The sequence below is a fragment of the Trichomycterus rosablanca genome, chromosome 19, assembly GCF_030014385.1.
Source record: "Trichomycterus rosablanca isolate fTriRos1 chromosome 19, fTriRos1.hap1, whole genome shotgun sequence".
NCBI lineage: Eukaryota > Metazoa > Chordata > Actinopteri > Siluriformes > Trichomycteridae > Trichomycterus > Trichomycterus rosablanca.
Window position 1 is genome coordinate 17,731,520 of NC_086006.1, and position 22,557 is coordinate 17,754,076.

Genomic DNA, 22,557 nt, shown 5'->3' on the forward strand with positions numbered 1-22,557 from the left:
ATTTATTAATAATGTTTGTATTTACAGATAGAGCAAGTACGTATATGCACATCACATATACAAACACAAGAGTCAGAACAACAGGAGACGCACCGTTACGTTATTATTACTTACTCAACACTTAATGTGAAGTAAATACGTGCATGTCAGCGTGTGCATGCGCTTGTGTTGGTTTTTAAAACGAATAACGACTCGTTTTCTTGTTTTTTAACTTTGGGATTTGAAGTGAAAAACGAATGAAGGTACATGGAACTGGAACCTTTTGTCTGGACTTGTTTTCGACATTCTCTACAGAATACATTATTCTGCTGCTCATCTGACACTTTGAATTCGAACCATCTCCAAATAATTCCAAAAAGAGTCATTATTTTTCTTTTTAGTAAGCAGCTCCTCTTCGATAGCTTCTGTCACGTCTTTATCCGTCTCCATGCTATCGCTGCCTGCAGGACTTACTGGTGAAGCGGTGGGGAGGGGGGAGTTGTGTTCAGTGAGGGAGAGAGGCGGGGCAGGTAAACATGTGCAGAGACAAACTGGGAGAAGAGAAAGACGAACTGTCGGATCTAACTGGAACGTAACATCTATATCGATATACGCGATATTGTCTTATCTTATATCGCGTATGAAAATATATCGATATTTTATAAAATCTCGATATATCGCCCAGCCCTAGTTGACATAATTCAAACTAAATTATTACTAATTTTATTTTTCAAAAATTAAGATGGTAAAAAGAGCCCGCAATTGAAGAATCACCCATATATGTACTTTTTTTCGAAACATACATATTATTTGGTTTGAGCTAAACTAAAGCATGATGTACAGTGCTTTGCTTAAGTTTTACCACATTTGGACATAACACATTTTTAAGGTTACAACTTAAATTAAAACAGATTTATTTTTTATACAATTATTTATACAATTTCATAGCAAACAATAGCTACTTGCAGTTTTGTTTTGAAAGTTAAGAGGAAACCAATGCAGACATAGGTGACATGCCAGACAGTAACCAGAAACGGGATTGAAATGGGGCCACTCATTTACATTGTAAAAGTCCTATTTACAATTATTAATTCCTCTCAGTCAGTCATTGATAAAACAACCATTATATGCAATCACTGCTGTCAGTATTTGAGGCAAGTCTCTACTAGCTGTGGAGATCCAAATCATGCAATTTTCACCTTGCCCAAGTACTGTAGGGTTGAAAGGAAAAGCAGTATTATGTCTTGCTTAACCTGATTGAGCTCTGGTCTGAGTTGTTACACATTCAACTATTTGGTTTTAACCACTCCAGTGTTATGAAATCCTAATCCTGGTCATAGACTAAAACTCTTGAATTGCCTTGAATTTGCTCTGTGTTACCCTGCACACAGTTTGGCCATAATCCTGATTAGTGTTCCAGTTTTTGCATGAAAAAAATAATGCAACATGATACTAGCACTGGTATGTGTTAGAGTTGACATGGTGCTCTTAGGCTGGCGAGCAGTGTTTGGTGCATACCTGTCAAGTTTTGGATTTAAAAATAAGGGAAATTTTCCGCCGCGCGCTTCGAGCCGTCCCACCAGCCCAACCGAGGTTCAGTATCCCTTACATTTTAAGACAGGTTTACAAGAAATCTAAAATAACCACCTGTGAACCACTTACAAACTACAATTAGATGATCAGAATCTGATAGGCCTACCTTTGTTGACACTGAAATGCTGTGGACATTCCTACAGTGTATCACAAAAGTGAGTACACCCCTCACATTTCTGCAAATATTTCATTATATCTTTTCATGGGACAACACTATAGACATGAAACTTGGATATAACTTAGAGTAGTCAGTGTACAGCTTGTATAGCAGTGTAGATTTACTGTCTTCTGAAAATAACTCAACACACAGCCATTAATGTCTAAATAGCTGGCAACATAAGTGAGTACACCCCACAGTGAACATGTCCAAATTGTGCCCAAATGTGTCGTTGTCCCTCCCTGGTGTCATGTGTCAAGGTCCCAGGTGTAAATGGGGAGCAGGGCTGTTAAATTTGGTGTTTTGGGTACAATTCTCTCATACTGGCCACTGGATATTCAACATGGCACCTCATGGCAAATAGAATTGTTGCTCTCCACAAAGATGGCCTGGGCTATAAGAAGATTGCTAACACCCTGAAACTGAGCTACAGCATGGTGGCCAAGGTCATACAGCGGTTTTCCAGGACAGGTTCCACTCGGAACAGACTTCGCCAGGGTCGACCAAAGAAGTTGAGTCCACGTGTTCGGCGTCATATCCAGAGGTTGGCTTTAAAAAATAGACACATGAGTGCTGCCAGCATTGCTGCAGAGGTTGAAGACGTGGGAGGTCAGCCTGTCAGTGCTCAGACCATACGCCGCACACTGCATCAACTCGGTTTGCATGGTCGTCATCCCAGAAGGAAGCTGACGCACAAGAAAGCCCACAAACAGTTTGCTGAAGACAAGCAGTCCAAGAACATGGATTACTGGAATGCCCTGTGGTCTGACGAGACCAAGATAAACTTGTTTGGCTCAGATGGTGTCCAGCATGTGTGGCGGCGCCCTGGTGAGAAGTACCAAGACAACTGTATCTTGCCTACAGTCAAGCATGGTGGTGGTAGCATCATGGTCTTGGGCTGCATGAGTGTTGCTGGCACTGGGGAGCTGCAGTTTATTGAGGGAAACATGAATTCCAACATGTACTGTGACATTCTGAAACAGAGCATGATCCCCTCCCTTCGAAAACTGGGCCTCATGGCAGTTTTCCAACAGGATAACGACCCCAAACACAACCTCCAAGATGACAACTGCCTTGCTGAGGAAGCTGAAGGTAAAGGTGATGGACTAAACCCAATTGAGCACCTGTGGCGCATCCTCAAGTGGAAGGTGGAGAAGTTCAAGGTGTCTAACATTCACCAGCTCCGTGATGTCATCATGGAAGAGTGGAAGAGGATTCCAGTAGCAACCTGTGCAGCTCTGGTGAATTCCATGCCCAGGAGGGTTAAGGCAGTGCTGGATAATAATGGTGGTCACACAAAATATTGACACTTTGGGCACAATTTGGACATGTTCACTGTGGGGTGTACTCACTTATGTTGCCAGCTATTTAGACATTAATGGCTGTGTGTTGAGTTATTTTCAGAAGACAGTAAATCTACACTGCTATACAAGTTGTACACTGACTACTCTAAGTTATATCCAAGTTTCATGTCTATAGTGTTGTCCCATGAAAAGATATAATAAAATATTTGCAGAAATGTGAGGGGTGTACTCACTTTTGTGATACACTGTACATATGTAATTCTTATAATACAGCCTAAATGAAAACACAAAAGGGAATTGAAGCACATTTATTTATTTTACATATTTTCAGCATATATACACATTGCTTGTCTTAAAGTGAAACACATTTTATTTTCTTCTCCTCTTTAGAAAGGTAAATTCGATGTCCCATTTCTCTAGATATTTACATGCAGTCTTTACTTTTTTGGCAGGAATGCCCTCTCGCTCCTTGCATCCATCCATCTCTCCCTGTTCCAGATTTGTTCCCGCTGTCCGCACTAACCTTGCGAGAACTGCCACTTGCAGCAGCCTGGGTGGCAGTTCTCGCGAGGTTAGTGACATTTCAGTTTGGAGAGGCACAGGAATGTTTTTTAAAATTATAATATAATACGGGAAATTTACGGGAAAATACTAATACAGGAGGGCGGCGGGAAAGAGGGGTACAATACGGTAGTTTCCCGGCCAAAATGGGAGACTTGACAGGTATGGTTTGGTGTAAACACACTGTTTAGACCAGAAAACGTTTTTAGGGTGAATCTTTGAACTTGTGGATGAGTCTTTCTAAAGCACTGTATGGTTAGATAGAAACTGCAGTTTTCTTTTTAAGGTCTGATTTCCGACAAGTAGGATCTAAAAGGTACAATGTCTTGGTTGTAAACCTGTACAGTGTAGCTTTAGCTGTGTGTTAAAAACTCCATCAGCACTGCTGTGTCTGATCCACTCATACCAGCACAACGCACACTAACACACCACCACCATGTCAGTGTCAATGCGACCATAACATGATTACATGATTGCCTGTGGGCGCTCGGATGGCGGTATATTTAGCTAAACCCAGGGTTTGAATCCCCAGCGGTGCTATTGGCTGGTTGGGTGTCTACATACAGACATGGTTGGCTATGTCTGAGGAGGTCGGGGTTTCATGTTTCGGAATAACTGTGTTTATCAAAAAAGTTTCGTTGTGCACTGTGCAATGACAATAAAGGCACTCTATTCTATTCTATTCTATTCATGTGCACAAAGCAAGGTCCATAATGACATGGGTTACATAGATTAAAGTGTTGAGCTGTTCTGTGAGCCACCCGCCAGTGTGTCATCCAGTTTCCAGGGGTCTTTTTGATACTCAAACTCTGTTTAGTGACACCATGTCATTTCAAGTCAGCAAAGTAGGAAAATGCTATTAAAACAGATTGTTATAATAATCTTTTTGATGTTTTTTTTCATATGACTGGACCGGCCTTGCTCAATGGCCCAATAGTGGCAACCTGGGAGTGGTCAGGCTTGAACCAGCGACCTTTCGATTGCTAGTCCACTACTTTAACCACTAGGCTACAACTGCCCTATTAATTAATTTATTTATTTGTTTATTTATTTTTGAATGCATTAACAGGTTTCCCATAAAAAACACCTTGAAAATCAACGCCTTTTAAACTCAACGCCACTCCCAGAACCAACTGACGTCGAGTTTCAAGGTACCGCTGTACGTTTATTATGAACTAATGTCAGTTTTAATGCAGTGCTCTCTGAGACATCACAGATCACTGGCATTCAATATTGGTATTTGGTCTTGTCCCTGATTCTCTGAATCTTTTGATACCATCAGGGACTATACACTGATCAGCCATAACATTAAAACCACCTCCTTGTTTCTACACTCACTGTCCATTTTATCAGCTCCACTTACCATATAGAAGCACTTTGTAGTTCTACAATTACAATCTTCAATGGTCAGGACCCCCACAGGACCACCACAGAGCAGGTATTATTTAGGTTGTGGATCATTCTCTGCACTGCAGTGACACTGACATGGTGGTGGTGTGTCAGTGTGTGTTGTGCTGGTATGAGTGGATCAGACACAGCAGTGCTGCTGGAGATTTTAAACACCGTGTCCGCTCACTGTCCACTCTATTAGACTCTTGTAGACACCTTGTAGATGTAAAATCAGAGACGATCGCTTAGTGCTGGACAATAATTCGATATCGATATATATCGCGATAGAAAATGTTTCAATAACGGTGATATGATTTTTAAACAAATTCGATCGATATGCATACGTCAGTGCGCTTTGCCCGTGTTACTTCTTTGCGGAAGCATTTCTGCTCGCAGGTGTTCCCACAGGGACGCAATTCAACAGCGCACCTCAAGCGAGTAGTTCTCCATCAAAACAGTGCAGTAACACACTCAACATAAATGTCAACCACCAACACAATTACAGAAAAAGTACTAGTACTGAGTACTAATACCAGTTATTAATATTACTACTTATTAGTTGTGGCGCGCTACGAATAAAGGCACCAACGGGATATTCGCGTTCCACTGTTGCCAGATTGGGCGGTTTTCCTCCTAATTGGGCGTTTAATAGCATTTAAGTAACACTTCTATTGAAAAGAGAATATTCAGTTTTAAGAAGCCCCAGCATTGTAGAAGGATATTAAAAGTAAAGTCAATATTCAATGCTGATTTGGCTTAATAGTGTTGGTCAGAATGTATCATATTCTTGAAAGAAAATTAAAATTTGTTTTCCATGCATTCACACTGGCATGTTCTGGGGTTCAAATGAGTCTCATCAGTACACACAAGTTTGCAATCAAATGATCAAGTATTGCAAAGGAATATCTTTGAAATTCTGTTAAGGTTATAGGCTATATTTTAGTTTTTCACAGGGAAAATGAGAAAAAATAAAAAGCTTATTATGCTAGGCTTGATGTAATTCTACATGGTACTCACTGCCTGTATAGGTAAACGAGTGAGTGACCAAAATACTACTAGATCAACAGCCACTAGCCACATAAAAAAATAAGGTATCAGACAGTGTCTGTGTGAGCAATGGTCTCAGTCTGGCCACCACTATGGAAATTGCCCACAGTTGAAAAAGAAGCAGACGAAATAGCTGATAAGAGATGAAGGACTGATTCAGTCGTGTATTCAGCTTGTATTTCTTGCCAGATGGTACAGCCATCCAATTTTGGTGTTTTTGGCAGTTTTTCTGACATTTGTGTTATTCATATCGATATCGGAATTATATCGTATCGACCGAAATTAGGAGTTATATCGTGATATAAATTTTAGCCATATCGTCCAGCCCTACGATCGCTCATCTATTGCTGCTACTTGAGTTGGTCATCTTCTAGACCTTCAGGGGTCACAGGACGCTGCCCACGAGGTGCTGTTGGCTGGATATTTTTGGTTGGTGGACTATTCTCAGTCCAGCAGTGACAGTGAGGTGTTTAAAAATTGTCATATGCTCTTATATCTAAAGATACAATACACTATTTATTTAATTGTGATGTTGCACATCTTTACAAGTAGTCCACGTCTAATTTCCTCTTTCCCGATAGCCTTACAGAACGTAAAGCGTTGAACACGTCGGCACGACAAAATGCAGATGCACTAGAGTAGCACTACACATGCAAACAGCATTCAGTACCTTATATAATGAAATACAATAGACAAAAAAAGCTGTTCAAACATAGTCTTTCAGAAAGCCATAGAAAAATATACAAAGTTCTACTGTCCTGGTACTCAGTCTGATTCACTAAAGGGCCAACATGGCTTCAGGGTTTTAACACTAAGCAGGCAAGAGCTACAAATGATGCATCTTTGTCTTTAAACTGCTGATCAGCCACGTCGGCCCTCTGTAGATAATACGGAGTACAGGTGTACCTTAATCCATCCAAACAATGTTCCCATTCTTGTCACTGCATCACACTCTTACAAATAAGGTCCAGATTCACTGGCACTCTTGGTAGACGGGTAAAAAAGGTTATGAAAACACGATCTTTGTTGTTAATTAGCTTACTCTTACACTGACAAGACATTTTTTTATTTATCTTCACTATTTTAAAACCAGGTACAAATAAATATAACACAATCATATGTTGACTTTTGCTCCCAGTTTATAGTTTGGGTGTTTTTTTTTGTATTCTGTTTATGCACGACTCTCACAGGAGTCGTGAGAGAGTCCCCTATCTGGCTCAATACCCCGCCCATATATGAACAACAGGCCAATCGTTGTTTATGTGGCTGCTCAGCCCAGCCAGCAGGCAGAGCTGAGACTCGATACGATGTATTCGAGTTCCCAGCTCTGGTGTGCTAGCATGTGTCTATGCAATTGCCCGATTGCATAATGCTGATCCCCGCTCTGATTGAGGAGAACGAAGCTAACCCACGCCCCCTCCGACACGCCGTATGCTTTTTTTCACCTGCACTAGGCGAGTGCTGATGCGGATCAGCCCTGTGTACTCTTTCCCCGCCCCTGTACAGAGGTCGTAGTTGCATCAGTTACGAGGAGACCCAATCCGGCTTACTACTACCCCACCCCTATATGAACAACAGGCCAATCGTTGTTCATGTTGCTGCTCAGCCCAGCCGGATTTATTCATTTTAAAACCAGGTACAAATAAATGTAACATGATCATAGGTTGACTTTTGCTCCCAGTTTATAGTTTGGGTGGGTTTTGTTGTTGTATTTTGTTTATGCATTTTCTCCCGACTTTTTAGCGCGTCCAATTGCCCGATTGCATCATGCTTCCTCTCCACTAATGCCGATCCCTGTTCTGATTGAGAAGAACGAAGCTAACCCACGTCCCCTCCGACATGCGGGCAGCAGCCGTATGCATTTTTTCACCTGCACTAGGCGAGTGACTCCTTCCCCGCCCCTGTGCACAGATCGTAGTTGCATCAGTTACGAGGAGACCCTATCCGGCTTACTACTACCCCACCCCTATATGAACAACAGGCCAATCATTGTTCATGTGGCTGCTCAGCCCAGCAGGATGACAGAGCTGAGATTCGATACGATGTATTCGAGATCCCGGCTCCCGTGTGCTAGCGTGTGTTTTACCGCTGTTTACAATCAGATCCAGATTCAGGGGTACTCTTGGTTAAGACAGGTAAAAACGTTATAAAAACACAATCTTTGTTGTTAATTAGCTTACTCTTACACTGGTACTCTTACACTAGGCTAGTGCTGATGCGGATCAGCCCTGTGTACGGAGAGACACACCCTGATCAATGCACTCCTTCCCCACCCCTGTGCAGAGGTCGTAGTTGCATCAGTTACGAGGAGACCCTATCCGGCTTACTACTCCCACACCCCTATATGTGTGTTTAAACGTGTGTTTAACTGCTGCGCCACCTGAGCCGCCTATAGTTGTGTTTAACTTAGATGTCATTAATTGTATAGTTAAAAAAATAGTAACCATGCAAGGTGGTCTTCGTTTATTTTTTCCCCTTTTTGATCCCATAGTACATTTGTTCAAAATCAGGGTATTGTTTCAAAGTTGAATTTTAAATTCACTCAATACTATTCAGGACTTTGTTTAGAGGTCAAGCATGGGTGGGTTTAAACCAGCAACTTTCTGGTCACTAGTCCAGTACCTTAACCGCTGGCCTATTTTGCATGAGCTTTTTTGTACATTTGCTCTCTATTTAATTACCATATTGAATAGTTCATTCTTTATACAGTAGTGCTTTCCATTAGGAGAATAAATTAGCTTATCAGGCTTATCAGCCCCAAACACAGTTTACTCATTGATACCAGTGTATTTATTTACTAGTAAATAAATGTACGAGAGGTGGCACAGCGGTAAAAAGACGCGCTAGCACACCAGAGCTGGGATCTCGAGTCTGTCGGCTGGGCTGAGCAAACACATGAACAACGATTGGCCTGTTGTTCATATAGGGGTGGGGTATCAAGCCGGATAGGGACTGATGCAACTACGACCTCTGCTGGCTAATTGATGGCGCCTGCACAGAGACGGGGAGAGAGTGCGGATCAGGGTGTGTCTATCCGTACACAGAGCAGGTCCGCAGCCTGGTGTAGGTGACAAAATGCATATGGTTGCTGCCCACGTGTCGGAGGGGGCGTTAGCTACGTTCTCCTCAATCAGTGGAGAGGATGCATGACGCAATCGGGCAGTTGGATGCGCTAAAAGTCGGGAGAGAAAGGGAAGAACCACAAATAAACACTTTCATAACCTGTTAACCCATCTACCAAGAGTCCCAATAATTCTGAAGCTTCAGTCTATATTGCAGATAATGTCCACCTGCGTCTTAAAGTCATTACTTGTGTTTGATCATTAAAGCTTGGGTGATGAAGGGGTTTTCTAAAGTCAGAGAAAAATGTCCATTTCCAATTCCAAAGGTAGTGAAAAATGAGCTCCAACAAGTCCGTTATTAAAAACCCATATCATTTTTTTCATCCATGGTTTCATGCAATCAGAATCAGGCTGGTTTGCTTCTCAATAACAGAACGGATTTTAGTTCAAGCCTAGCTCATCAGGTTAGGAGTCTTGAGTTTTAGAAATTTACTTGTCGCGAAAATAAAGGAGATACATTTTAAGCGGCTCAGGCAGGGGCAGTCCCAGGATCCTCTGCCTCAGGATGTTGACGGGCGGTTCCGCTTTCTTGATCTTTTCCTCATGATCGCCGGCAGTGCCGTCTTCCTCCTCGTCCTCGTCCTCGTCCTCTTCCGGCAGGTCCGCCGATGTCCGGTTGCAGATCATTTCCTCCTCCACCTCTTCTTCCTCCTCCTCTTCCACTCCACCCTGGTACGCGCAATCGTCTGCGGCGCTGGGCGTTATTGAATCGTGGGCGATGGTGGAGTTGACGCACTGGCGGTAGAAGCGGCGACAGAACCGGCGCCGCTCGAAGCGAGGCCCGTACCGGTGCATGGCCCGAGCTCCGGGGAATGACACGTGCCGCTTGGAACGAACTTCTGTCAGCTCTGAGGGCTGGCGCAAAATGTGCCGGATGGATAGGCGGGCCAGATCCTGCAGCGCTCGCACCTCGAAGATAGCTACAAAAAAATACAATAAATAATTTGTTTAATGACGAGTTAAAATGTACAAATGAAAAAAAAGTATGTGAACCCTTTACATTTATGGCACTTAGTAGGTGCTCCTATCCAAAGTGACTTACAATTGTTACTGAGTGTTAAGAGCCCAACAGTGGCAACCTGGCAGTGGTGGAGCTTGAACTGACAACCTTCTGATCACTAGTCCATCACCTTAATCACTGTCCCTTTAGTCAAGTCATGCCACAGCATCTTGGTCAGTTTGAAGTCTTGATTCACTTCACTTCAAAACTACTCTGTACTCCCTCAGTAATTGCAAAATAGCAGCAATTTTGTGCCCTGACAAAGCAGAGCAACTCTTAACCAGGATACTCCCTCCACCATACTTTACACGGGATGTCATTTCTGTATTGGTGCAAAATTATTTACCTATATGCAGCAATGTTCTTAAAGAGTGCTGCTGATCCTTCTGCAATACACATGTGCTTTTGGTTTGATCTTTGCAGACACCCACTCTATCCATCACTACAATTTTTTTCTCTCACTATTAAGTTTGGATCCAACCCAGTTAATCACTCCCATTCTTCGGCAACTACACTGGCTACCAGTTGCCTCTCACATTAAATATGAAATAGTCCTCACGACTTACAAAGCTCTTCACGGCCTTGCCCCTCTATATATCACGGATCTCATTATCCCATATCTCGGTCTCTCAGATCCTCCGTTTCTGGCTTCTTGGCTGCTCCTCGGGTAAAACTAAAAACTGTTGGTGGCAGTAGGGCTGAAACGATTCCTCGAGTAACTCGAGTAAATCGATTACTAAAAATCATTGATTCAAATTTTTTGCATCGAGGAATCGTTTAATCCGCACAACCATATACAGCTCACGGTGTTGTACACGGACGACTTTCACTTTTGCGCAGCGTGTTTAACGCTGTGTGCAGGTGACGTGAAGAATCTGAGGGCTGCGTCCCAAATATCTTAAACATAAACAGAACTTAACAGGACTTAATCCGGGTTCTTTTTGCGGACGGTTTAATGAACACTACGTATTTGGACACGTTCGCCGCTCCTGCGGACTGAACGTATCAGTTTAGGACGCAGCCGAGATTTGATAGCGCGGACTGCAAAATATAGAGAGAAAAGAGCGAACAGGAGGAGACTGGACAGAGAAAACCACAGAAAGTTTGAGATCATTTTAAGCTGATAAAACTAAAACTCAGTATAACATCCACACCATCAGAGCGTCGTGTTTACTTTACTCATGTTTACTGACTTTACTTCGTTTCAACCACCACAGGCTTTTATGAAGATTTAGGTAAACACACACATACATACACATACATACACAAACACACACACACACACACCAGATCTACCTCATCTAGAGACACAATCGTGACAGATTTTTATCCCCCTACAAACACTACAAAACCTCCCAACATAATATTAAAGCTTTATGTTCTGCGTGAGCTGTAGCTGAAACTTTGAGTTTTGAAAGTTGCACAAATTACAGGCTTATGTTCATGTATTTTTGTTTATTATTATTTATGACTTGATGTTTCAGGTTGCCTGTTTACATTTTAAAAGAAAATTGATTTATTTTTGATTTATTTATTTTTGCATTTAAAAAATGTTAAACTGTCCTGTATGCAAGGAATACAAATGTACAGTTTGGTTTAAGAAACATGTCTTATTTAATCTAATATGTATTTGTTTTTGCTCTTTGTTAAAGCACAAGTATTTCTTATCCGATTACTCGATTAATCGCTGGAATAATCGATAGAATACTCGATTACAAAAATAATCGATAGTTGCAGCCCTAGGTGGCAGATCTTTCAGTTTTGCTGCCCCGCATCTCTTCGTGACTGTCTTTCTCTGTCCTCATTCAAATCTCAATTGAAATCTTACCTGTTCTCCCTAGATGTTTGTGATTCTTTGTTGTGTTACGCTATGATTGTAAAGCATCCTTGGGTTCTTGGAAGGCACTATATAAATTGAACTTATTATTATTATTATTATTATTATTATTATTGTTGCATTATTCCACTGGCCATCCATCAGGCTGGGATCCATACACATTAATGTAAGCCAAATGAAATGAACTTGACTAGACAAAACACAAAATATCTTGGGTTTATACTATCTGCAATTAAATGAAAGTCAAAGTAAACATAAGAAACATTGAATTTTTTTGTATTTGCATTTTCCGTACTGTCTAAACTTTCATCTGATTTGGGGTTGTAGGATATAAGCCTATAATAACCTGTAATTTATGCTCTAAACATAAGTGAAATATATATAAGCAGCACTGACCTGGAACTTAAACATTTGGGCTTTAATTATATGGGCTTTCGTGTATTTCTATCAGCTGTATCACTTTTTAGGTAACGGTGTATATATTGGTTTATGAGTGCACTTACGCAGTGGTACGCTTTTGCCTCTTTCGTTAATGCTTTGCTTAGGCTGCACCAGAGGTGCAAAGGTCACTGCAATTATTTTCTTTGTCTCCCAGGAATTCTGACTGGTTCGGGTGATTTTGGTAAGCTGTAAAAAAAAAAAAAAAAAAAACAGTGCAAAAAAGCTTAGAAAGTGATTTAAACACAACACAAAACACTCCTGTAAACATAGTAACACTGTACTTATAATCATGCAGCCACACTTCTGTGCAAAACAATGGCAGAGTGTGTTTTAAATTAAAAAAATAAGGCTTATAGAAGAAAAAACAAACAAAAAATATATATATGATCATTTTGGGCTAAAAATCATATAATAAGATCCGCTGGGGTGGCACAGCTTTAAATAACACCAACCCACTACCGCTGGGATCCAGGGTTTGAAACCACACTGGATTAGCATCCTGTTCTTGGTGTGTTACTGCATTGTGGCTTAATGCAACATACATATATTGATAATTTGAATTACTAAATTATTACTTTTGGCTGATTCCTTTAGGAGTCGCTATCTTGGATCATTTGACTTGAGTATTTAATTTGGCTCTTGGCCCTTCCTGATGCAACCGTCTTATTTATTCCAGGTTTGGGACCAGCAGTAAGGGTGCACTAATATGTCTCCCCTCCTCCACAACAGACAGGTGTACATAATGCGCCATGCACCTTCTGAATGTGAGCCTAGTAGCAGCATGGCTCTTACTATTACGCCACACTAGTTAATATATTAATAATTAGATTTACCACAGCTAAAGCTTTCTTAGTGCACCCCAATGGTTCCTCCCATTAGGGATCAACAAAGCACCACAGACTCACAGCTGTAACCAACAGTGTGGCTCTTGTCATTATGACACACCCCAAATCTTACAGTTCTGTCACTATCTGTAACCAATACAAAACGCTACTTTAAAGCGGGTATTTCACCTAAACTTTGTATGTAGTGCATACAAGGAAAATGCGTATATACATACCTTGTCCTCCAGGGGGAGCACTAAGATTCCTCCAACTTTCAGCAGGTTTCTCATGTAGTTCTCGTACTCCTTCTGCACCCCGGCCCCGCAGTATACCCTGTCATACTGCCGACTCTCTGGAGGAATCTCCAAACAGTTCCCCACCACAAACGTTGGCTCGCAAAATTCGAACCTGCATACACGTACGCAAGGGAAATAAACACAATCGTGATTTCAGATGATAACATCAATAAACATTCGAATACGTATTTATACACCATATAGTCAAGTATTTGGACATCTGATCATGAGCTTGTTGGAGATAATGAAAGGTTAAGGATAGCTCACTTGTCAAAGCTGTCACTGGTTTTGATGAAGTAGTCGAGTTTTTGGTAGGCGTACTCCACCACATCTGCATGCAGCTCAACACCATGATTCACCCCGAATGGACCTGCAGAACACACATAACATTACAGGTTTTTGGAAAAGTATGTTCTACTTTTGCATTTTTCCTCTTGTCCTTATAATATAAACCAACTCCTGGTTTCTACACTCACTGTCCATTTTATCAGCTCCACTTACCATATAGAAGCACTTTGTAGTTCTACAATTACTGACTGTAGTCCATCGATTTCTCTAAATAATTTGCTTTCACCCTGTTCTTCAATGGTCAGGACCCCTACAGGAGCACCACAGAGCAGATATTATTTAGGTGGTGGATCATTCTCAGCACTGCAGTGACACTGACATGGTGGTGGTGTGTTAGTGTGTGTTGTGCTGGTATGAGTGGATCAGACACAGCAGCACTGCTGGAGTTTTTAAACACCGTGTCCACTCACTGTCCACTCCTACCTAGTTGGTCCACCTTGTAGATGTAAGTCAGAGACGATCGCTCATCTATTGCTGCTGTTTGAGTTGGTCATCTTCTAGACCTTCATCAGTGGTCACAAGACACTGCCCACGGGGCGCTGTTGGCTGGATATATTTTTTGGTTGGAGGATTATTCTCAGTCCAGCAGTGACAGTGAGGTGTTTAAAAACTCCATCAGCGCTCCTGTGTCTGATCCACTCATACCAGAACAACACACACTAACACACCACCACCATGTCGGGGTCAGTGCAGTGCTGAGAATGGTCCACCACCCAAGTAATACCTGTGAGAATTTTCGTCTTTGAGACCAGTGCTGAATGTTCTAGGTTTACATTTAACCGTTCAGGTTGCAAATTTTCCTGTGAATTTAGAAGGGCCCTACTGATAACAATACATAGAACCAAAGTAGAGAAGAAACAGCTGCTTGTTGCTTGTCAAAATACACAATTGATTAAAAAAAAAATTAAGTTAAAAAAAAACTACTCTCTTGGCTTTATTTTGTACACAGTAGTGTCTTTATTTGACTAAAACCAGGCACTTTAATTAAATGGCTTTAGTCATATTGATTTCTTCACAATGTTTGCTTGTTGGGACACATAGTGTCTTTATTTAAAATCACTCCACGTATTAGCTCAGCAAACCTGAAGTCTAAAGACCAGTTTTTTTTGGCTTCATGGTAATCCATAGCAGCTTTTCAACTCTGCTCTTGCCGGGTGCAGGCACAGTTTGCACGGTCTCTTACAGCTTTAGTGAGACACTAATGCCAGCTGAAATGTGGTGATGACAGATTTGCACATCTAGCCCTAAGTGTCTACATGTTATGAGAAGCTTTGCAAGTCAATAACGAGTTTATTAATACCAGAATTGCCTTTAGGTTTTAGGGCTGTACTTGATTTGGGAAATGTAAGATAAGCATATTAAAAAAAGTCATGGAAATAGCTCTGTGAGGATAAAAAAAAAGTTCAAGCTATTTCTGGTCTGAGGTTTCATTTAAATAAGCTCTGCATGTGAATGTGATCTGCATCCAAATCCTGACAGCAAGTAATGTGATTGGTCGAACGTGTGACATACACTGATCAGCCATAACATTAAAACCACCTCCTTGTTTCTACACTCACTGTCCATTTTATCAGCTCCACTTACCATATAGGAGCACTTTGTAGTTCTACAATTACTGACTGTAGTCCATCTGTTTCTCTACATACTTTTTTTTTCTGCTTTCACCCTGTTCTTTAATGGTCAGGACCACCACAAAGCAGCAATTATTTGGGTGGTGGATCATTCTCAGCACTGCAGTGACACTGACATGGTGGTGGTGTGTTAGTGTGTGTTGTGCTGGTATGAGTGGAGTTTTTAAATACCGTGTCCACTCACTGTCCACTCTATTAGACACTCCTACCTAGTTGGACCACCTTGTAGATGTAAAGTCAGAGACGATCGCTCATCTATTGCTGCTGTTTGAGTCGGTCATCTTCAAGACCTTCATCAAAGGTCACAAGACGCTGCCCACGGGGCGCTGTTGGCTGGATATATTGTTGGTTGGTGGACTATTCTCAGTCCAGCAGGGACAGTGAGGTGTTTAAAAACTCCATCAGCGCTGCTGTGTCTTATCCACTCATACCAGCACAACACACACTAACACACCACCGCCATGTCAGTGTCACTGCAGTGCTGAGAATGATCCACCACCCAAATGATACCGGCTCTGTGGTGGTCCTGACCATTGAAGAACAGCATGAAAGGGGGCTAACAAAGCATGCAGAGAAACAGATGGACTACAGTCAGTAATTGTAGAACTACAAAGTGCTTCTATGTGGTAAGTGGAGCTGATAAAATGGACAGTGAGTGTAGAAACAAGGAGGTGGTTTTAATGTTATGGCTGATCGGTGTAAATTTCCGTACATAAAAAATTGTTAGATTGCTTATTATTGATATAACACAACTTACCCAGTATGAGGCCCACCATGGTGCTGAGGTAGCCTGTTCCGCTGCCCAGATTGAGGAATGAAAGGCCTGGCTGAAGCTCCAGTGCTTCCATTACCTCTGAATAGATGCAGGGAGCGGACAGGTGGAGGTTGCCGTGCCTCCAGGCCAGGTCTTTGTAAGCACTGTCCTTGTACTCCTCCAGGTAGTAGTCTGCACGGTCGATGGCTCGGAAGGCCCTTTCCACCAGCTCTGAACGGATGTAGTGCGCCTCCTTCAGGTTGTCGATCAGTTCGTCGTTGTCCTCTCCGGCACTGACTGCACCGCCCATGGTAAATGATGGTGTAGGATTGGGAACTACAGAGGACTTTGACTATCTGTCGGGAAATAATGGAAATATTAATAAACATACATATAAACCAGATATTAACCTTGTACATATTGGGTGTGTTCGAAAACCTAGTGAGCTGTCTTACTGCCTACAGCAGTAGAGACTTAACATTAAAACCACCTCCTTGTTTCTACACTCACTGTCATTTTTATCAGCTCCACTTACCATATAGAAGCACTTTGTAGTTCTACAATTACTGACTGTAGTCCATCTGTTTCTCTGCATGCTTTGTTAGCCCCCTTTCATGCTGTTCTTCAATGGTCAGGACTCTCCCAGGACCACTACAGAGCAGGTATTATTTAGGTGGTGGATCATTCTGCACTGCAGTGACACTGACATGGTGGTGGTGTGTTAGTGTGTGTTGTGCTGGTATTAGTGGATAAGACACAGCAATGCTGCCGGAGTTTTTAAACACCTCACTGTCACTGCTGGACTGAGTATAGTTCACCAACAAAAAATATATCAAGCCAACAGCGTCCTGTGGGCAGCGTCCTGTGACCACTGATGAAGGTGTAGAAGATGACCAACTGAAACAGCAGCAATAGATGAGCGATCGTCTCTGACTTTACATCTACAAGGTGGACCAACTAGGTAGGAGTGTCTAATAGAGTGTACAGTGAGTGGACACGGTATTTACAAACTCCAGCAGCACTGCTGTGTCTGATCCACTCATACCAGCACAACACACACTAACACACCACCACCGTGTCAGTGTCACTGCAGTGCTGATAATGATCCACCACCTAAATAATACCTGCTCTGTGGGGGTCCTGACCATTGAAGAACAGCATGAAAGGGGGCTAACAAAGCATGCAGAGAAACAGATGGACTACAGTCAGTAATTGTAAGGTAAGTGGAGCTGATAAAATGGACAGTGAGTGTAGAAACAAGGAGGTGGTTTTAATGTTATGGCTGATCAGTGTATTCTATCATTCAATTTATGAGTGTAATTTATTGACTGCTGTGAAATGTGGCACTTTTCTTTGAAATCCATAAAATCTGGGATTTTTAAAAAACAATAATAAAAAAGAATGACTGTCCTCTGTCAGTGACAAAATACCACTGCATGTTAAAAAGCAGCTGATCTGACACAATTCATAATTTTCATTTATTCATCTTTTAAGAGTCCTGAGGCGCTGAACTGTCAGACTATTTCTGGATGTCAAACAATACCAAGTGCAAAATAACAATCCTCTCTGGCCTAGTCTGAGCACTTGCCAAACCTTCATTTAGACCAGAGGGTGTCATTTGTTTATCTGTTTGCCTCTCTGGCAGATTGCACAGTGTGGGTATGATCCAAACTGTATCTTAAATGGCTGATATAAAACTGGGGACAAAATACTAAAGGACTTTTCGTTATTGGCCAGTTCTTTACCTGACATGTACATTTTCGGCATTTAGCAGACGCTCTTATCCAAAGCGACTTACATTTCTGTGACAGTATATTGTCCAAGCAATTAAGGGTTAAGCGCCTTGCTTAAGGACCCAACAGTGGCAACCTGGCAGTGGTGAGACTTGAACCTGGACCATTTGATTACTAGTCAAGTACCTTAACTGCTAGCTACAACTGCCCTGTGATATGACAGTGATATAAACCCAAAAAGTTGGGACAGGTAAAATGTAAATAGGTAAAATAGACAGCACAGATTTACAAATACAGTTAACATAAAAACATAAAATGATAAATGTTAATGTATTACACATTTAATATACACTGATCAGCCATAACATTAAAACCACCCTCTTGTTTCTACACACATTGTCTATTTTATCAGCTCCACTTACCATATAGAAGCACTTTGTAGTTCTACAATTACTGACTGTAGTTCATCTGTTTCTCTGCATGCTTTGTTAGCCCCCTTTCATGCTGTTCTCCAATGGTCAGGACCCCACAGTACCACTACAGAGCAGGTATTATTTGGGTGGTGGATCATTCTCAGCACTGCAGTGACACTGACATGGTGGTGGTGTGTTAGTGTGTGTTGTGCTGGTATGAGTGGATCAGACACAGCAATGCTGATGGAGTTTTTAAACACCTCACTATCACTGCTGGATTGAGAATAGTCCACCAACCTAAAATATCCAGCCAACGGTGCCCTGTGACCATCGATGAAGGTGACCAACTCAAACAGCAGCAATAGATGAGACAAGGTGGACCAACTAGATAGGCGTGTCTAATAGAGTGGACAGTGAGTGGACACGGTATTTAAAAAATCCAGCAGCGCTGCTGTGTCTGATCCACTCATACCAGCACAACACACACTAACACACCACCACCATGTCAGTGTTACTGCAGTGCTGAGAATGATCCACCACCTAAATAATACCTGCTCTGTAGTGGTCCTGACCATTGAAGAACAGGGTGAAAGCAGGTTAAAAAAGTATGTAGAGAAACAGATGGACTACATTCAGTAATTGTAGAACTACATAGTGCTCCTATACAGTAAGTAGAGCTGATAAAATGGACAGTGAGTGTAGAAACAAGGAGGTGGTTTTAATGTTATGACTGATCAGTGTTTTAACTTCTCAACCTCACTGTTCCAAAAATGTTGGGACAGTTTTCCTGTAATGGATTTGTTTTTTAATCAGGGACACTAAGTGCTATGAAAGAGAAATGTACTTCAGTTATTGCTTGATATAACACAACAGTCTAAGTGGTTTCTTGTTTTGTTTTGTGCTTCTTAATGTCCCACATGTTTCTTTGGCTTGGCATTTTAAGATAGACTTTATTGTCATTGTAGAAACTTTGTTTGGTAGCTCTCAGTGAGACCAGCAGCAATAATAATATAAAAATAAGATATAAAAAATATATGAGCTAAAATTATTTTAATTTATATTGTATTTAAATGGTGATATGGGTATATACATAGGGTTTGAATAGTGCAAAACAGAACAGTATAACCGGTATCAGAGTAGAGAAAAAAATAATAATTATTATTGCACAAATTGTATTAATTTATTATTATTATGTACAGAATGTAAAGTAATATGTGCAGTTAGTAGCAGCTTGGGGAGGGCAGGGTAAAAGACAGTTTAGTTTGCTGTCTTCAGCAGCTAAAACAAGCAGGGATCTCCTAAAACATGACAAAATGAAAGCATATGTTTCTTCTTCATGTAGACCTTAGCATTAAAAGTCCAGGTTAACCATGCTATTGGCACAAACACACCCCCATATCGTAAGTTCGCATCGGTAACATTCGGGTCATTTTCCTATTTGGCCCAATGAGAATTATTTCCAAAAATGCATCATTCATTTTTGCTTTGGACCATCTTAGATTAGCCTGGGTCTAGAGAAGTTGCTGGCATTCCTGGATGTTGTTGATATATTGATATATAGTAGAGACATGCAGATGCAGTGATGAACTGTGTTTTCTGACGACGGTTTTCCGAAGTACTCCCAACCTATGTGGTTATATTCAATACAGAAGCATGTTGATTTTAAATGCGATGTCATCTGGGGGATTGAATATCACGGGCATTTAATATTGGTCACGTGACTTGTGATATATTTACAGAAATACGACTCTCACTGTTGTTCGCTGGAGTCCTAGAGCCCTGAAAATGGCTTTATAAGCCTGTCCAGTCTGATATATATTTTATTGTACAAATATTTTTATCACTGCATGTTGTGCTTCTTGGTTAGTCATTTGCTACTTACTATTACTAAAAATCACAGGAATCAAGTCAGAGTGTGCCTAATTTAACCCAGTTGAATCCAATTATCTTTGGTATTATTCGTGTTGGATAGCACTTTTTAAGGCTTGTTTCCATTTTTCACTTTTTCACTCATTTTCATCAACAGCTTTATCCTGATCAGGGTTGGCAGGCCTAGTTTCACCATTAAATACTAGGTGGAAGTTAAAAACATCCTGGACAGGGCGCCAATCAATCGCAGAGCTCCCCCCCCCCCCCCAAACACAGCCAGTCATGTTGGTAAAGACACCCGGCCCAATTACCACACTGACCAGATAAAGACCCAGAGTAGGTCTATTGAAGTGCAAAAAGTAAATGGTCATTATTATTATTATTATTAATGTGATTGTATTAGGCACACCGATAGTTCTCCGATAGTCATTATTACTTTTAATACTTTTATAATTGTGTGATTCAAGTAGACACTCCATTATTATCAAATTGTCATAATTTGTATTAATACTATTATTAGTGTGATTGCAGTAGGCACACTATTGTTATCCAATAGTATTTTTTAGTTAGTAAAAAGATTGCTTTTATTTATGGCATTTTCTTTACACAAGTTTATATCCACATCTTAAAGATGTGGCAAAAAAGATATGGATTCAAACATTTTTTGGAAGTTGAGTCCTGTGTGCAAGATCTAATATATACCATGTGTACCAGATCTATAGGGTAGTGAGGGGGTTATCTCAACAATGATGGATCATAACATCATACAAAGCTAGTTTATGGAATTTGATTATTTATTATTTTTACATTAGTATGGGGCCAGTGATAGCTCAGTGGTTAAGGTACTGGACTAGTAAACAGAAGGTTGCCGGTTCAAGCCCCGCCACCAGCAAGTTGCCACTGTTGGGTCCCTGAGCAAGGCCCAACAGTGGTCCCTGAGCAAGGCCCTTAACCCTCAATTGCTCATTGTGTTCAGCTCATTGTGTAAGTCGCTTTGGATAAAAGCGTCTGCTAAATGCTGAAAATGTAAATGTAGTATGGGGGGGGTCGTTCTGAACCAGTGTTGCCAGATTGGGAGGATTTAGTTGGAAATTGGCAGGGAAAAACACGCTTTGATGGGTGGACAAAATTTGGGCTGGTTTGTAATCTTTTTGGCGGCTTAAAATATAAATAAAAAACTATTGCTTTCTAAAGCAGCTGGAATATAAGCTGCTTTAGCTTATGCTGTGTTGTTTTGGGTGGTTTTTCGTGCATTTTGGCGGATTTTGAAAAGGTTTCACTGTTGCAATCTGGCAACCCTGTTCTGTACATATCCGAGTATTGAGAGGGTCGTGCCCCCTATTATATATTGTGATTACGACCTTGATATAATCCCACTGACATTATTAGTGTATTTTTCTTTTATATAGTTTTAAATAATTATAAATAGTTTGTTTTTATTAATAGTTTGGAACTCTATTATTAAAACGTAACTGTCATTAGTTTTTCTACTGGTAACCATTTGAAAAAAATTACCAAGCGCACCTTTAACTAATAACAGTTTAAATGCAGCTATGATCAGTAATCCACTGTATTAATCACCGTGGCCGTTAATTCTGACACTACCATGACCCAAATAATTAAAGCGAAAGGGAAGCGAGAAAACGCTTCCTGATAACACACACACACACACACACACACACACAGCAGCAACGATGAACTCGGTAGATTCAAAACTGCTACAGCAGCAGCGGATCAGCATTCAACAATGCAGAAACAGCACTATTAACACAAGCACAGCTGGAATGCTAGCTCAGCTGCACTCGTGAATGGTAGTTCAAAGGAAAGCATTGCTTAGTAACAGGCTCTGCAATAATGGAAGCTGCTGCCTGCACTCACACAAGAAAAGACACAAACAACACAAGACAAACACACTGGCACTGCCAACCCTGTCGATGCCAGTCCAGCGTCCTCTCGCTCTTACCGTGCGATGGCGGAATCGACAAGCGTTTTTCTCTAGTCGCGATTAAATCCGTTCATCTGTACCCTAACCGCACATTTTCTACATTCGCCATGAAGCAGTGAGGTAAAGCGCGCAGGTAAACAGCAGCTGAACTTGAGCTCTGAATGTTAAAAGAACGACGCGATGTAAACACAAAACAGCTGACGTACTGACGTCACATGGACAGAAGCGTTGCATCTGATTGGCCAGTTCAGTCTCCAAAATACCAGCGCTTCCAGAAGAGACTCTGGGTGAAAAGTTGCATGTAACTCCTCACC

General features: G+C 41.3%; 1 protein-coding gene across 1 annotated transcript; it reads right to left on the bottom strand.

Moving 5' to 3' along the window:
• Positions 1-6,520: 6,520 nt before the first annotated feature.
• On the bottom strand, positions 6,521-22,355 carry LOC134334004 (protein-L-isoaspartate O-methyltransferase domain-containing protein 2). The gene is made up of 6 exons (XM_063016193.1): positions 22,262-22,355; positions 16,287-16,639; positions 13,818-13,920; positions 13,491-13,662; positions 12,493-12,616; positions 6,521-10,072 (listed from the first exon to the last, which is right to left on the bottom strand). Exons 2-6 carry the CDS (start codon positions 16,591-16,593, stop codon positions 9,582-9,584), a joined length of 1,197 nt encoding a protein of 398 aa, XP_062872263.1. The 5' UTR covers positions 16,594-16,639; positions 22,262-22,355; the 3' UTR covers positions 6,521-9,581.
• Positions 22,356-22,557: the final 202 nt, after the last annotated feature.

Coding starts and splice junctions, on each gene's coding strand:
- LOC134334004 (XM_063016193.1), bottom strand. CDS start 16,593: ATGGGCGGTGCAGTCAGTGCCGGAGAGGACAACGACGAACTGATCGAC. Junction 12,617..13,490: donor TGCTCCCCCTGGAGGACAAG/GTATGTATATAC, acceptor TTTTTTTTACAG/CTTACCAAAATCACCCGAAC. Junction 10,073..12,492: donor AGGCAAAAGCGTACCACTGC/GTAAGTGCACTC, acceptor ATTTTTTTGTAG/CTATCTTCGAGGTGCGAGCG.